The 15,529-nt window shown below is 44.7% G+C and overlaps 1 protein-coding gene across 10 annotated transcripts in view; it reads left to right on the forward strand.

Annotated features, from left to right (window-relative positions):
- The window catches only part of PPM1A (protein phosphatase, Mg2+/Mn2+ dependent 1A), an 896,181-nt gene that overhangs the window by 112,409 nt on the left and 768,243 nt on the right, over nt 1–15,529 (forward strand). For all 10 annotated transcript variants that reach the window (XM_069638914.1, XM_069638916.1, XM_069638909.1 and 7 more), the window contains one exon: nt 1,256–2,110. In XM_069638914.1, coding sequence (XP_069495015.1) covers nt 1,277–2,110 — 834 coding nt within the window. In that variant the 5' untranslated portion in view covers nt 1,256–1,276. The remainder of the gene's footprint in view (nt 1–1,255; nt 2,111–15,529) is intronic.

A 15,529-nucleotide genomic window follows, 5' to 3' on the forward strand; every position in this document is an offset into this window, starting at 1 on the left:
CACAGGTCAGCCGCTATGCCGTAGAACCAGGGCAGCCATATTGGACTGGAGTAAAACCTCATATATGCCAATAGTAGAGTGAATTAGCTATAGCGGTTTGGTAAATTGCACAATAGAACAATACAAGAAACACGTTTAAAATTTCACCGGGTAAAAGGTAAGTACAATGGAAAAAATAAAATCCCATGGTTAAAAGTTATGGATTACAAGTGTAAATCCACACATAGGCTCTATATTCATAGTGCAACTCTATGTTGGCAATTGGAGATAAATACATCAAAAATTACAACCATAAAATTAAAACATGTTTCAAAAAGGGACCATAAAGTGCAAGTGCAATAATGAAAGATCTCATACATAAGGCAACCCATGTTGCTCCCACTTATTCCTCATCGACCCTCCCAGCCTACCCCGCTGTACAATTTACGTGTATTACACTGTACGCTTTCTGAGAGCCTACGGTTTTGGGTATGCCTGGAAATTCCTCTAAAAAAGGGGAAAGAAAAACAGAACTGAAGCCAATGGGCGCTGCATGCGCTATTTATGCTGATTGATGTCGGCGATCAACTGAGGCCCTTGAGGGATGTAGACTCGACGCGACCACATACATCGCCCTGTCGAGAAATTTTTCCGAAGCTGGAGCGATATATTTACCATAAAATTAGGAATGCAAGGGAGGAACATCCAATCGAAAGAAAGTTACCAGGGGTAAGTAACTTGTTCTTTTATGTTAGTCATGCACAAGATTAAGGAGGAACGTTCTGGTTGGCCATTGTGAGCTGACAGGCAGTGATAATGATTGAGAACAAAATATTTGATTCTGATGATGGTTTGCTGTCAGTTTGTCTGCTTTCTTTGGAGATTGGGAATGGGTTCAATACTGGTATGGGAAATTAGTAATTTGCTGGGGAATGGAGAGGGATGTGAGTGAGTAACGTGCACTAGATCTGTATTCAATAAACCACAAATGTTGGCTTTTTAATGAAGGTGGTAGTGGGGGATTTTATTGTGGGGACAGTATTTTCTACACTGTCATGTTTGGGACGTGTCAAATTCAGACTAGGATTGAGAGTTATTCAATTAAGGTTAACATGCGATTTTGTGCAAGTGAATGGAAATGGGGTACTGAGATTGCAGGATAAGGTTTGCATAGTACGATTTTATATTTGAAGAGCATGTAATTAGTAAGATGTTTTATAAAAATGCATTCAATGTGTGACCTCTCTTAGCTCTTACTTTTTTTTTTTTTCTTTAGATCTTCATAAGCAAAACAACAATGGGAGCATTTTTAGACAAGCCAAAGATGGAAAAGCATAATGCCCATGGGCATGGAAATGAACTGCGTTATGGACTTAGTAGTATGCAAGGATGGAGAGTTGAGATGGAGGATGCACATACAGCTCAGATTGGTATGCCAAATGGACTCGATGGATGGTCCTTTTTTGCTGTGTATGATGGCCATGCTGGATCCCAAGTTGCTAAATACTGCTGTGAGCATTTACTAGATCACATTACAAGTAACCAGGACTTCAAAGCTTCAGATGGTGAACTCTGTGTGGAAAGTGTAAAGAATGGAATCCGAACAGGTTTTCTGCAAATTGATGAACACATGAGAGTAATCTCTGAGAAAAAACACGGGGCAGACAGAAGTGGGTCGACCGCTGTAGGTGTTATGATTTCGCCCCAGCACATATATTTTATCAACTGTGGAGACTCGAGAGGTTTACTGTGTAGAAGCAAGAAGGTTCATTTCTTCACACAAGATCACAAACCAAGCAATCCCCTGGAAAAAGAACGCATACAGAATGCAGGTGGCTCAGTGATGATTCAGCGTGTAAATGGTTCACTTGCTGTGTCGAGAGCACTTGGGGACTTTGATTACAAATGTGTCCATGGGAAAGGGCCTACAGAGCAACTTGTTTCACCGGAACCTGAAGTGTATGAAATCGAGAGATCAGAAGATGACGATCAATTCATAATCTTGGCTTGTGATGGAATCTGGGATGTCATGGGAAACGAAGAGCTTTGTGATTTTGTAAGATCCCGACTTGAAGTCACTGATGACCTTGCAAAAGTTTGCAATGAAATTGTCGACACCTGCCTCTATAAGGTAGATTTTGTTTTCTGAATTACTATTTTATGTGTTGCATTTATTTCTTCATACTGAAGTGTCTTACAGCTCTCCAGAGATCTCTCTTATCCACTGATGAAAAAAAAACATAAGGTTAGAATAACTTTCTCTGTACTTTTGGAAAGTTGGAGAAAACTGTTTTTTTGAGAGTAAAAAGTAGTTCTCTCTCAACGACTTCTCTTATTGGCAACTAAACCTATGATTGAATTTTAAATGCACTTGTTTTCTTGTTCTAATACACCCTTTTGACCTACAATTTACATAACCATCATTCTAATGGAGTGTGCCCTCCACAGATTCCTCATCTTGGATATATCCATATACTACCATCCAAGGGCTCTGTGCAGCATCGAGTCTGTGTTCCTCAATGGTTACCATCATCATGTCTGGACATGGCGTCGATGATGGTATAATAGCAGGAGTGTGCCCGTTGCCTCCGTTCTGTTTTTCTGAATGTCTTGAAGCAGTTCGACTCACCTCAGCGATTCTCTTTGACTAACATCTTTTCAATAAATCACAATGTCTATGACGAAGACAGGCTTCAAGAGATGCGCAAACTGTGATTGGAAGATGTCGATCACTGATCCGGACAGGGTTTGTCTCTGGTGCCTCTGCAAAGAACATGTGATCATAGAGTGCAGCTCCTGCCAATCTATCACCAGCAAGGCCTTGAAGAGATCTAACCTCACCCTAGGTCGGTCAGTCTCCAAGTCTGTCTTTCACACCTTCGGAAAGGAAGTCTTCTGAAGGTAGAAACTCCACCGTAGAGAAGACTCTCCAAAGGCCCAAGAAACGACCCAGTCACTCCAAATGGTCAAGATCCAGCGATTCCTGTCGCTCTTCCTCGCCCCCTAAGAATCGCTCGAAGAAAAACCATTGTTCCTCGTCCTCTTGACTCCTCGCTCAACAAGCGTCTGGTACGTTTTTCCGATAAGGCCGCTTATGTGGCCGAATGGGAAAAGTTCAGAGCGAAGTTGGAGGTGGTCCCTCGAAAGAGCCAAAAAAGGCTGTGGAACCTACCATGTCTTCCAAGGCTGGCAGGGAATCCAGCAAGGTGTTGACCTGCGCGCCCATGAGCCTGAGTCTGAAGATCTCAAGGATGTCGTCTCGCGTAGCATCGACCACATGACTTCATTGAAGCAAAATGCTTCTGTGACTTCCTCGTCGAAGGACCCTTCGTCTACTCCGGAGATGAGTTTTAAACCCAATTCTAAGACCAATTTCTTGAGGCCCTTTTGGCCCATCTTCGAGGAGGAGGAAGATGACGCTGTACCCTTCGGGTATGAATATTTTGGAACGCTCAGTGTCCCAGTGTTGCCAAGGAGTTGATCAGGGTAGTTGCCCTCCTAAGGAGCCTGTGCTGCCCTTACTCAGCACTTGAAAACCAGACACCGCTCCTGCTGTGAACAAGGAGTTGGTGAATAAGTACAGGCTGCTTTCTGTTGACCCTGACTTCTTCTCCAGGTACCCTCTACCAGAGAGGTTGGTGGTACAGGTTGCTACTTCGACCTCAATGGCTGCAGCTTATCTGACCTTCCACCCCTGGATAGGAAGATGAAACAAATATGACACACTGGGTAAGAGGGCATTCTAGCTCGAAGCATTGGACTGAAAGCCATTAATGTATCTTGTGCTCTGGTGAAATGCACCTATACATTATGAAGTGTAATTTCCCAGGTGGCAGAAAACATTCCCAAAGGTTTTATCCATCTCATCCATGGTGGCAAGTAGGCTCTCTGCCAATCCCTTGAGTCAGGCATTGATGCATCAGACTGCATTGGCCAGTGCATGGCCTAGTACAGTACTAAGATTTGTGTGGTTATCCAAGTTTGGCTTTGCCCTGAAGTCCAATCAAGGCTCCTGGACATGCCCTTCGATGCGTCCAACCTTTTGCACCAAAGGCAGATGGCTTGGAAAAGCTACAAGCTTCTAAGGCTGCTGCTAAATGTTTAGGGGCAGCCATCTGTCAGCCATAATGACGACACCCACCTACACATTCTTGTAGAGGGCGTTCCTTTTGTTCTTTTTGCCAAAGGGAAAGCGGTCAAGCTACCCAGAGAGAACAAAGGAAGTTCATATGTACCGCCAGAGGCCGTGTAAGAAAAACTGCTCAGCCACCTCCTCACTGGCCTTTGCCACAGCTCTAAAACTTTGCTCACAGGTTTATTTATTTATTTCCTATATTTTATTGTTCATTTATAATGCACTTAATACCAACAAGTGGTTCCTGAGCGTGGGATTGCCATTCGAACCCATGAAGCGCTGCGTTGTCTTGCTTCCAAGACAAATGCGTTGCCCCTGAGCTATCCTTGACCCAACATCTGCAAGAATGGCATTGCATTACTTCAGATGTATATGCATTGCAGACAGTGGCATAAGGGTACTGTCTCCCATTTCTACAAAGGCCCAGAGATTGTCCCCCGACCGAGCCATCTCTTCGGGCACCAGATCCACTCTTTCTACAGCAGATTCTTTCACTGTTGGAGAAAGGTATCGTGGAAAGAGTCTACCTGTATCGGAACAATACCAGGGTAGGTACTACACTTATGTTCTGGTTCCCAAGAAAGACGGAGGACAGCAACCCTTCTTGTACCTGAGTCGCTTGAACAAGTCCTCAGGAAGGACAATTTCAAGGTGGTCATTCTTGCAGATCTTCCAGGCCCTTCAGCTCCAGGATTGACAATGTCATCGATTTATTTCTGGATGCTTACTTTCATGTGCCTATACATCCTAAGCATAGCAAATACAGAGGTGTGCTTTTGGCAGTTCTCATTATCAGTTTAGTGTACGGCCTTTTGGGCTTACCTCAGCCCGAGTGTTTTCACCAAGTTGAGGGTGGCGGCAGCAGCAAATTTAATGAGGGGAGGGATACACAGCTTTCCCTACCTAGACAATTGGCTGATCGGAGCTCGTTCTCCTGAATATGCTGTGGAACATCTCAAAAGCACCTCCCACACTCTTCACAAACTGCAAGAAGTTCCATGTGACACCTTCCCAGAAGCTTCAATTTGTTGGAGCGGTCCTGGGCTCTTCCTCAGGGAAGGCTTCGCTTCCTGGGTTGAGAGCTCAACATATCTTGCAGCTGGAGATTTCAAAACGTCCAACATCTGCCGGCTTTCGATTTTCTGAGGTTGTTGGGCCTCATGGCATCCTGCATTTTCTAGAAGCTCGCCTAAGGATGAGGTCCATCCAGTGGGCCCTTCAATCCCAATGGTCACAATTTTCAGACAGGAGGACAGACCTTCAGGTTCAGAGCAAGGTCGCACAGCATCTCCTTTGGTGGGCCTGTGGGGAAAATGTGATTATAGGGGATCCTTTTTGGCATCCCTGGCCGGAGACCATTAGTCACAGATTCTTCCCTCTGGGATCGCGATCAGCGGACTTTGGTCCCTATCTGAATCAACACTATACATAAATCTGTTGGAGCTGAGGGCAATCAGACTGGCGCTAATGGCCTTGTTACCTTTAATACAGTTGAAGAACGTCCTGATAATGACAGACTACACTGTGGCCATGTATGAACTCGCAAGGTGGTATTGGGTCACTACCCAACTGTGCAGGGAGGCAGTGCAGTTCTGGTTTTGGGCACAATAAAATGGGAACTCGCTATCTGCTGTTCATAACCGGAGCAGAGAATACGACAGCGGATGCTCTGAGCAGGCGGAGCACGATCTCCCACAAGTGGGAATTAGCTCAGGACGTCCTTGCCGCGATCTTTGCCCTTTGGGTAACCCCTCAAGTGGATCTGTTTTGTGCCCAGTATCAACAGGAAATGTGACCTGTTCTTCTACAGGGAATTTCCTCTGAAAGGAGCTCTGAGGGACACGTTCTGTACGCGTTCCCAACAGTCCCCGGCATTCCTCATTTCATCAGGAGGTTGAGGAAGTTTGTGATCAGGATTGGGCCAGGAAGACGTGCTACCTGGACGTTCTAGACATGTCCAACTGCCCTCCATTTCGTTTTCACAAGAGAGTGGACCTACTCTTGCAAGAGGGAGACACTCATCTTCACCCAGGAATAGACTCCTCACATTAGGAAGATCTGATGAAGGTATTGCTTTCGGCCAGAGAACTTCTACCGCTGCCGTTGGAATAGGTTTTGCAGCTGTGCAGAGCAAACGATCCTCTCACTTGCAAATACATCTTGAGGGCTTTCTTTTTTTACTTCACCTAGCCCATAATGGAGGCTACCGTCAAGGGATACCTGGTGGCTTTATACATTTTTAAATGCACACCGGAACAAAGGCTCTTATTTTAAGAATAGAGTTGTCGTACAATTCCTGAAAGGACTGACAAATAGCTTCCCACCTGTGTCTGTTCTGGTTTTCGTTCTGGGATGTGAACGTAGTACTAACCTTTTTAATAGGAGCTCCATTTGTACCTCTCCGCTTACTAACTTTGAAAACTATCTTTTTGTCAGCCATCGCATCTCAGTGAGTGAGCTACAAGCCTTGTCATACAAACCACCATTTACTGTATTCTCCAAGGAGAAAGTAGTTCTGAGGATTCACCCTTCCTTGCTTCAATCCAACACAGAATATAACTTTGCCTTTTAAGGATGGAGAGGTTACACAGGCTTGACCCGAAAAGGGCTCTTAGCTTCTACGTTTCTAGGATGGAAAATGTTGGGCAAGATGACCAGCTGTTTATTGGTTATACTGGCCATAGGCTAGGCCAAGTCGTGACCAAACTAACTTTATCGCTTTGAATCATCCTATGCATTTCGGAGTGATACGCCATTGCTGGAAAAGAAGTCTTTGAAAATCTAAGGGCCCATTCCACCAGGGGAGTGACAGCCACTTTGGCTATCTAATGAGGTGTTCCAGTGCAGGACATTTGCAATGCCGAAAATTGGTCCTCACTCCACACTTTCTCAAAGCATTAATGCTTGGACGTTATGTCGGGCCAAGACACTTGATTTATAAGCTGGGGATGGCCATTATACAACTTTCAGGGTCAACAACCTACATTTCAAGTAATGCATGGAACATATATGCCTTATGGTGGCTTCAAGGGCAGAATGTACTTAAGAAATGAATTTTGACTGCTGGCCCATCGCATTTTTGCACAGATAAGTGGCTTTTATTATCAGTCTCAACTTCCTCAACCATTTCTTCTGTAATGCGAGTCTTCCTTTTCTCTACATAGCTCTCAAACTCTCTGCTGGCTACAACTATTTTCTTTGACCTCTCACTTCTCTTCAGTATTCAAACAAAGCAAGATAATTATGTGCAATCTCTGTGCACTTATATCTATCTTGATTGAGTGTTCTGCATTATTCCAATGAATTTAGATGGAAATGACATTTTGCGCTTTTGTAAGTTACTGACTGTGGAGGAGGCAGATTTTGGTTCCGTACAAACCACTTTCATGATCACTGTGACCACAAAATATGACCAGCATTGCCACATTACAACTTTTTCATGATGCCAAGTCTACTATATATGCACACATTGCCACTGATGTTTATTTGTAAGAACTTTAATTCTGGCGTGCCCACTATATGCCAGTATTGCCACTGTAAACCACTTGCATGCTGGCCCAATATATGACTGGATGCAACTGTACAAACGTTTTCTTATTTCATTTTATACTGTGCTCTGCTGCATTTCCAAAGTCGCTTTGCACTCTAGCAGAACTGGTAGGGAAGGGTGCTGCATTTATTTAGTGGAGAAAAAGAGAAAATAAAAGAGAGCTTTGCCGTTGTATTGATGCATGCAGTTCAAAAGTACCCATGTCTCTGTACCTGGAGGAGAGTCTCATGTCAGTTGTGTCAGGGTGTTGGTTTGGGGTTACAATATATAATTTGTTTGGAGCTGTGTCATTGTGGTGTTTGAAGTCTGCTGGGACGGGGTGATCCACTGTAAAGTCCGGGTGACTTAGCGATTAGCTGTATTGTGTGTTGGCGCATATAATTTGAGTGCACTTAGCAGTAAATGGAGAACTTGATGTTCCTCTGATCTAGCCATGTGGATATTCTCTTTGTGAGCCACACCGGGTAGATTAATTGTGAAAAGTCCAGAGGCACCCTTGGCCGGGCTAGTGTTCCAAGCATGGGGCAGTATGTAGCGCCTATTCCTATATTGCATTAGAGAAATCCATACAAGAAAACCCATGTGAGAGCAGGCAGCAGTGGGTACAAAGTAAAAAGTGCTGCTGTAAGTTGTAGGTATATGCACAACTTTGTTGTCTGGAGGGTTCTGTGAGACAACCACTGCCAAAGTACCTAAGGCCACATTTTTAAATAAGACTCCGACATATAGGTGGTTATGTTTGCAATTTCAAAAAGAAATACATCTCTTTTGAATTACTAACTCAAACAAAGGAAAGACATTACCCAAATGGGGTTGGTAAAGTTAATGTTTGATTTGAAGAGGTGCCTAAAATAGATTTTGACACTTGACCAGTGTCAAGTCATGGTGGCATGCTGGGAACACCAAAATCTAATGCGTGCAAATCTTTGATTGAATCTTTACCACTGACCATTATTCTAAGCTCGCGTTTTATGGACATTTAGCATAATTGTTATGTTATAGTAATCATTTGAGACCAGCGTAATTGCTGCAGTTATTACCAAACATGTCTTAGTACGTTCTTGTCTTTTGAAAGCACATTTTTGTAATTTTGGCTAATGCAAGCCTGACACCAATGTGAAGCAGACTTGCTGTCTCTTGCTCAAATTACGAATATTCCTTTCACAACTGGGGGCATTACTGATTTCAGACGAGTAATTGATTACATCCTACCAATTTGATAATGCTGAGGATTGATACCTTTTGGTCTGTTAAAACATACTATGGGACTGTTCCCTCACAAATGCTCTGATACTTGCTGAAACGGGACCAAGCCATACCACTATCCCCTATTGGCTCAGTGACAAGTGACCTTGAACGGCAGCAGATTAACTAGGTCAGTGTGTTTTTCCACCTGCATGAATTTGAGTCTCAAATGTTTGCCAAAAGGCACTTCAACTTGCATACCTGGGAAAATGATTTGCTCGTTTACCCCTTCTTTTCATTACCTGTTAACACAGTTCAATTTTAAAAAGTGAACAAGCATGACCAATGTGCTTTTGTAAACAAAGATGAGATGTGTGTCGGTCTCACCACTTGACTTGGTTGTCTAAGCTTACTAAATCTCTAGTTCAGCCCAGAATTACTAAATAGTTAGTTGCAACATTGATTTTTGTTTTGGTATGTAAACCTAATATCCTGCAGAGCAATAGGATAGCACATATCCTCCAACGTCTAGGTTATGTTGAGGTTTGATTTTAAAGGCATGCTAATAAACAGTGGCACACCTTTACTGACCTGTTGTATGGTACTAAGGCCAGGGCAGTCTGATATAGATTTGCATATTAAGCCAAGTCCCAGAAAATCTCCTAGTATTCCTAAGCCCCACTGCTCAGGATTCTAGCAGTTATTCAGGATAAGAATCACTTGGTTATCTATATAAAGGCCACCAAGCGCTTGTTCAGAAATTGGTGCTAATGACAGTGTAAATCACATCCCGAACACTTGATGACAGACAGCTAAAGGTAAGCCCAGTAGACACTGAGGGGTTTGTATACGTTCACAGTTCCAGATGGTTTCTCAAAGTACTTGGAAAATGTGCAAGCTGGACCCACCTGTAGACTTTGAGAATATTAGTGTGCATCTCATAAAGAAATCACACTGACGGGCAAATCTCCAATGACTGTGCAGGGTGGGCGATATCTCTAGGCTAATGAGCATACAGTCACTTTCTGAAGTGCAGTGGTCTGCATGCAAGAACGTTTAAAGTTTAACTGAACTTTGGTGAGGTGCGGGTGGACTGTCCATTTTTTTAAATAAAATGGTGAACTATAAATGATTCATTTAAGGATTCAAGAATGTTTTGTATGTAGTGGTGTCGGTGGGGTTTACAGCCATTACTGTAGTGCTAACCAAATACAATACATTACTTCAGTAAAACCCCTCCACTCCTATTACCTAACATCATATAGCTACACTAGCTGGTGTACCCGTGCTTCGCACAGTAATTCCTCCTTCAGTCCTAGTTTGAAGTTTGTTCAATTAACAAATATGGATGATGTTTGCGTTACCCGAATAACATTGCATGGAGGTGATCACGCGTTGTTCCTAATGGTGGGTTTGATTTGTCCTGGCAGGCTCTTATTTGACATTTGTATGGCCCTTAAGTGTTTCCAAGCGCCACAAGACAAAAAGGAGGAGGGCAACATAGGAAAACGAACAAAAACGGTTGTATTGGCAATCCTGCCTTGCAAGTGCAGGAACGAGGGGTAAGTGCTGGGGGGGGACAGGGAGAAGTGCAGAAGTGGGGTGCCCAAGGGAGGGGGGTGGAGGGCAAGTGCTAAGGGGGGGCAAGAAGGCAAATGCTGGGGAGCCAGGAAGGCAGGTGCAAAGGGAAAAAAGGAGGGGGAAAGGCAGATGGCTGCGGAGGAGAAGGTGGACCAGGTTGGGGCTAGTCCTGGGAAGTTAGCCCGAAGGCAGTGCTGGCAAAGGATGCTAAAAAGACTGGTGAAGGGGGTGGGGGGGGGTCTGGCGCTTGTATAACTCAGGAGGGACCAGGCCCCAGTCACAGAGGGGACATTAGCAGGGCAGGGGGAGAGGAAAGGAAGAGCAGAAAAGGAAAGTCATGAGAAGTTTCCAGAATTTAAGAAGAGCTGGCACAATTGTGAGGGGTGTTAGGTGGGCTGTTCCAGAGGGAGGAACCTGCTGAGGAAAGGGATATACCCTCCCACCCTCACTCTCTGCTTTGAAAAATGTTTGACCAGCAGAGCGTTGGAGCCAGAGGACTGAAGGACTCTGGAGGGGAGGTATTTATCGAGCGAAAGCTGGATGTAGAGCGCTCCCAGGCCCCAGACAGCATGGAGGTTGATGCAAAGAGTCATGAATTTGATCCTTGTTGTCACTGGGAGCTAGTGTGGAGAGATTGTATTTATTTTCAAATTTGTTTATTGGCATTTTTCATCACGATCACATACATCATGTTGGGTATACCAACTATTGTAAAATCATCAGTGCATAATAAACAAAAACATTAACAAAAGTAAACGTATTAACATTAACTGTCTCCTTATCCAGTCTTTGTTTCTCAGGCTTTGAGGTCTCAGCAGGGCACAATGTTGTGTTGGGGGGAATTCGTATGTCCAGAGGGGCCATTGGGTATTTGGAGGTCTCCCTTCCGAGACTTTGTGGAGTACTGTGTAGTTCAGACCGTGTTTGCTCATGGGGGGTTTATCATCTGAGGGATAAATTACAGTTTTGGTTATTTCCCTCCATGCATCTAAGGTGGCGCTTGACTCGTTGGTTGACCTGGAAACACTGTCCTCCCATGCCCTTGTTTCTGCATTAATCCATCTTTCCAGTTCGTTGTGCCATGCTTTGTGATTGGGCCCCGCAGGCTTTTTCCAGGACATGGCGATGTGTCTTTTGGCCACTATGCACATTAAGTCCATTAGCTTCACCCGGTGTTTTTAGCCGGTCTGGGGTATGTTCCCTAGAAGCATTCTTCGCGGGACCATCTGTAGTTTGAGGTGCCCGTACCTTCATATGTCTGCTTAACTTTTGCCCATAGGGATTGTACTATGCTGCATTCCCAGAACATATGTATGAGGTCTGCCTTATCTAGTTTGCACCATGGGAAGTTATTGCTTGCTAGTTTGTTGAATGTCGTTAGCTTGTGTGGGGTCAGATATGTCCGGTGCAGGACGTTTAGCTGTATGAAGCGTAATCTGTGGTTTCTGGACACAGCTTTGGGGAATGCGAGTGCCCTGTTCCATTCTCCTTCTGTCATTTCTCGGCCCATATCTGTTTTCCATTTGTTTTTCATTATTTCTGCCTTTGGGTTAGTGTTGTCGCTAAGGTGGCTGTATATCTGGGAGACCATTTTCTGTCCCTCGCTTAAGTTGTGTAATAGCGTCATGAGAGGGTCTGGCTCGGGCTCTTCTGGCCAAGTGTCCCATTTATGTTGCACTATTTCACGTATCCTCCGATACCGTAGGTACTGACCAGCGGGTATCCCATCTTTGTCCTGCAGTGAGCTGAACTCTTTGAAGGAGCCCTCCTCATATAGGTCGCCCCATGAGTAGACCCCTTCTCCCAAGCCCTGAGGTGTAGCAGATCCAGGTCTGTTTTACATAGGTCCCAGATCATTGGTATTTCTGGGGAGTACAGGTGTGTTGGGCGTTTTAATGACTTCACCCTGTGCCATATTTGCCTTCCCAGGGTGAATATAAAGGGTGTGTTTCTCAGTAGGTGATATGGCGCCCATTAGGGGTGTCACGGTATTAGTTTTATGACGGTACGATAACCTTCTTGCCAAATGACGGTATATCATGGTTATCGCGGTATAGCAGGTGGAGTTAACTAATCTTAACAAATATTTTCTAACAGGTCATAAATGGTCAGATTTATCATCACAAACAAAACCAGGCACCCAGGGCCAGAATTGGGCTTTTCAACATACTTTCCACTGAAATGCCACCCCTTGCTTCCACCAAATGCAAACACGTGTGGAGAGGAGGAGGAGGAGGAGGAGGGGGCGGGGGAGCCCTGCTGCGACTGGCAAAGCAAACTGAATAGCTTTTCTTAAGTGGTCATTTAGGCTTTTAGCTCCCCCACTGGCTACTGGTGAAGATGAGCATGTTGCTCTCTTGATAACCTATTTGCCACAGATCAATGGAGGCTGATTGTAGTATACGCATATATATATATATATATATATATATATATATATATATATATATATATATATATATATATATATATATATATAATACACTTACACACTTACAGACACACACACTTACACACACACACACACACACTTTACGTTTCAGGCTTTAGTTTACTTGCGGGCCAAAAGTGTTCAGTAATCACGGACATGTTACCCTTTGGTATGGCAGCAGGGAATACCCACAGAGATGAGTTGAGTGAATTTCGCGGTGTCACTTATTATATGTAAATTCAATGATAGAACCAGGGAAATCCTCCATTGTCATATGTTTAGAAAACATTATCCATTATAAATATATAAACCCCAAAGCCGCCAAGCCAAAGTAAACCCTTTTCCTTCTTGGCACTGTATTTATTCTTCCTATTGCTAAAATATTGATTTTGTGTCACGCACGTGTAGTTTATGGAATGGCATTAAAAACTGCGCCAACTGAAACTACTTGGCAGACGGCACATCCAGCAGTGCAAGACCAAGACTGTGCAGCACCTGCTTACTGCAGCCTTTCCAAATCAGATTGAAAAGCACACTTAACGGTATAAACGGTATACCGGTATAAACAATGCGACTGTTATTATTGTTCAATTAAGTGGTTCACGGTATCTTTAACGGTATACCGTTACATCCCTAGCGCCCATATAAGTTCCTTTAGTTGCATTGGGGAGATCATGGACTGTAGCAGGGGGGTCTCGGATGTGGTCTCGTCAGCTAACAATTTGGACACAAAGCTGAGTTGGGCGGCTAAGTAGTACTAGTGGTGAGATTGTAGGACTGGAGAGAAGAATCCTAGATTAAGGCAGGAAAGCAGCAGATTGAGGAAGAGGCTGTTGTAATAGTCCAGCCTTCAGAGAACCAGGTCTCTGGCAACTTTGAGCTTCTGAGGGAAGGTGAGGAAAGGAAGAATGGCCCTGGGGAGGTAGGGAGGGAGGGAGGGAGGGAGGGAAGGAGGAAGGGAGGGAGAGAGGGCAGGGAGACTCTCTCTCTCACGACAAATGTGCAATAGGTGGATTGCACAGTTCTATCAGTCTTGCACACTCTGGCTTGCTGGTACATCAAGCTTTTGATGGCCACTATTCAGCGCAGGCTTCCCTCCGCCGGGCTTGAGCCTGTCTTTCTCTTTGTGGGGGCTCCCTTCCCCACGTTCTTTGTCTCTCTTTACTGTCGAAGACATTCAAGACTGGAAGGATTTTACATAGATCACTTCGACCTCCTTTTCGAACAATGTGACAACAATTTTCACAAAACCAATGCTCCTTGGTACTTGTAGTTTTGTTTTTACCCCTTTGGCATCTTTCAAAGATCACATGCAACGCCAATACTACTTGGTATTTGTAGTTTGAAAAATCGCCAAGAGAGCAAAAGTAAAAGTTCATATATATTGCTTTTCACTCTATCAACTATTGTTCGGGATCGCAGTTACTTTCTTGCCTTCAGTTCCCGCTTTCCATTCTTTGGAACATCTCACAGAGACTGTTGAATGTGCGATTCTAGTTTTCAGGACCAATGTTACGTTGTATACTTTTATCAGCATTCAATCGTTATCTTCATTACATGTTTTATCGGCACAGGCGCAACCTTCAACTCTTGTTAGAGGCCTCTTTTGCTCTTAACACAAACCAGTCTTTTGTTTTCCTTTGATAACTCGCCGTCCGTTTTAATTTGTGGGCTTCTATCTTCAATGCATTTGCCGTAGCGATCAAGCTGGTTACTAACACCTCCTCTGCTTCTCCCCAACTCAGTCGTTCACCCGGGAGGGTAGCGGGCTGCCTGGAAGCACTTTGAAGGTTTCTTTTCGCTCACTCCTTTTTGGTTGTGGAATGCTTACGGCTTCCCGGAAGGATGGAATTCTCGCCTGGCTCTCTCTCGTTCTCTGCAGCAGCCGATCAGCCCCTTGGCCTTCCAACTTCCATAGCCTGGTTTGCATCAGCCTCGAAAGAGCTGTACCTTCTCGCACCCAGCCTCGATCAGTGTGTGCCTGTGCGCGCCACCTTTTATCCTGACGGGGAGTGCCAAAAAGTGGCAGGTGTATGTAATTCAGATTACGTGCCTGACCTTATTAGAGAGACCGAGCCATTGCAAGTCAGTAGAGGTAATCCTCCTGGCCTCATTCCTTATCTTCCTCGGCTCAGTAGTATGGCCAATGTTAAGTGGGGAGGAATTATGGGAGTTAAATAAGCAGGGATAGGGGTTAGATGGGTTAAGGAAAAAGGGGCATACCATGTCTCACCATCTGGTGCTTCACTCCCCGAGGACCCCTTACCCAGATGATGCTCCCTCGCTTGTCCACCCCCAGGGTCGGAATCCAAAGCAAGGGCCTTTCCCAGGCCACTTGAGTATGAGACCCATGGGGACTAGACTGTGAAACGCCCTCTGATTTTTCACAGTTCTGGAGGAGCAGGGGAGCACCTGTTTAGAGGAGACTTTCATTGGACGGACAACTCTAGAGATCTCGTCTGGTGTAATGGGAGAGGAGGAGGAGAGTATGGGGGTAGAAGGGCCGAGGGAGGCCAGAGGAAGAGGGGAGGGGAGGGTTGAGGCGGGTGGCAGAGGTCAAATAGGACAGGATGTCCAGAGTTTTGGAGAAGTGGGAGGCCAGTGCAGAGCAGAGGACCCGAGAGGGAGGAAGAGAGGATGAGACTGCAGTAGGATTGGCAAGTTCTGT

This window comes from Ambystoma mexicanum, chromosome 14, assembly GCF_040938575.1.
Source record: "Ambystoma mexicanum isolate Mex_15411 chromosome 14, UKY_AmexF1_1, whole genome shotgun sequence".
Lineage (NCBI taxonomy): Eukaryota > Metazoa > Chordata > Amphibia > Caudata > Ambystomatidae > Ambystoma > Ambystoma mexicanum.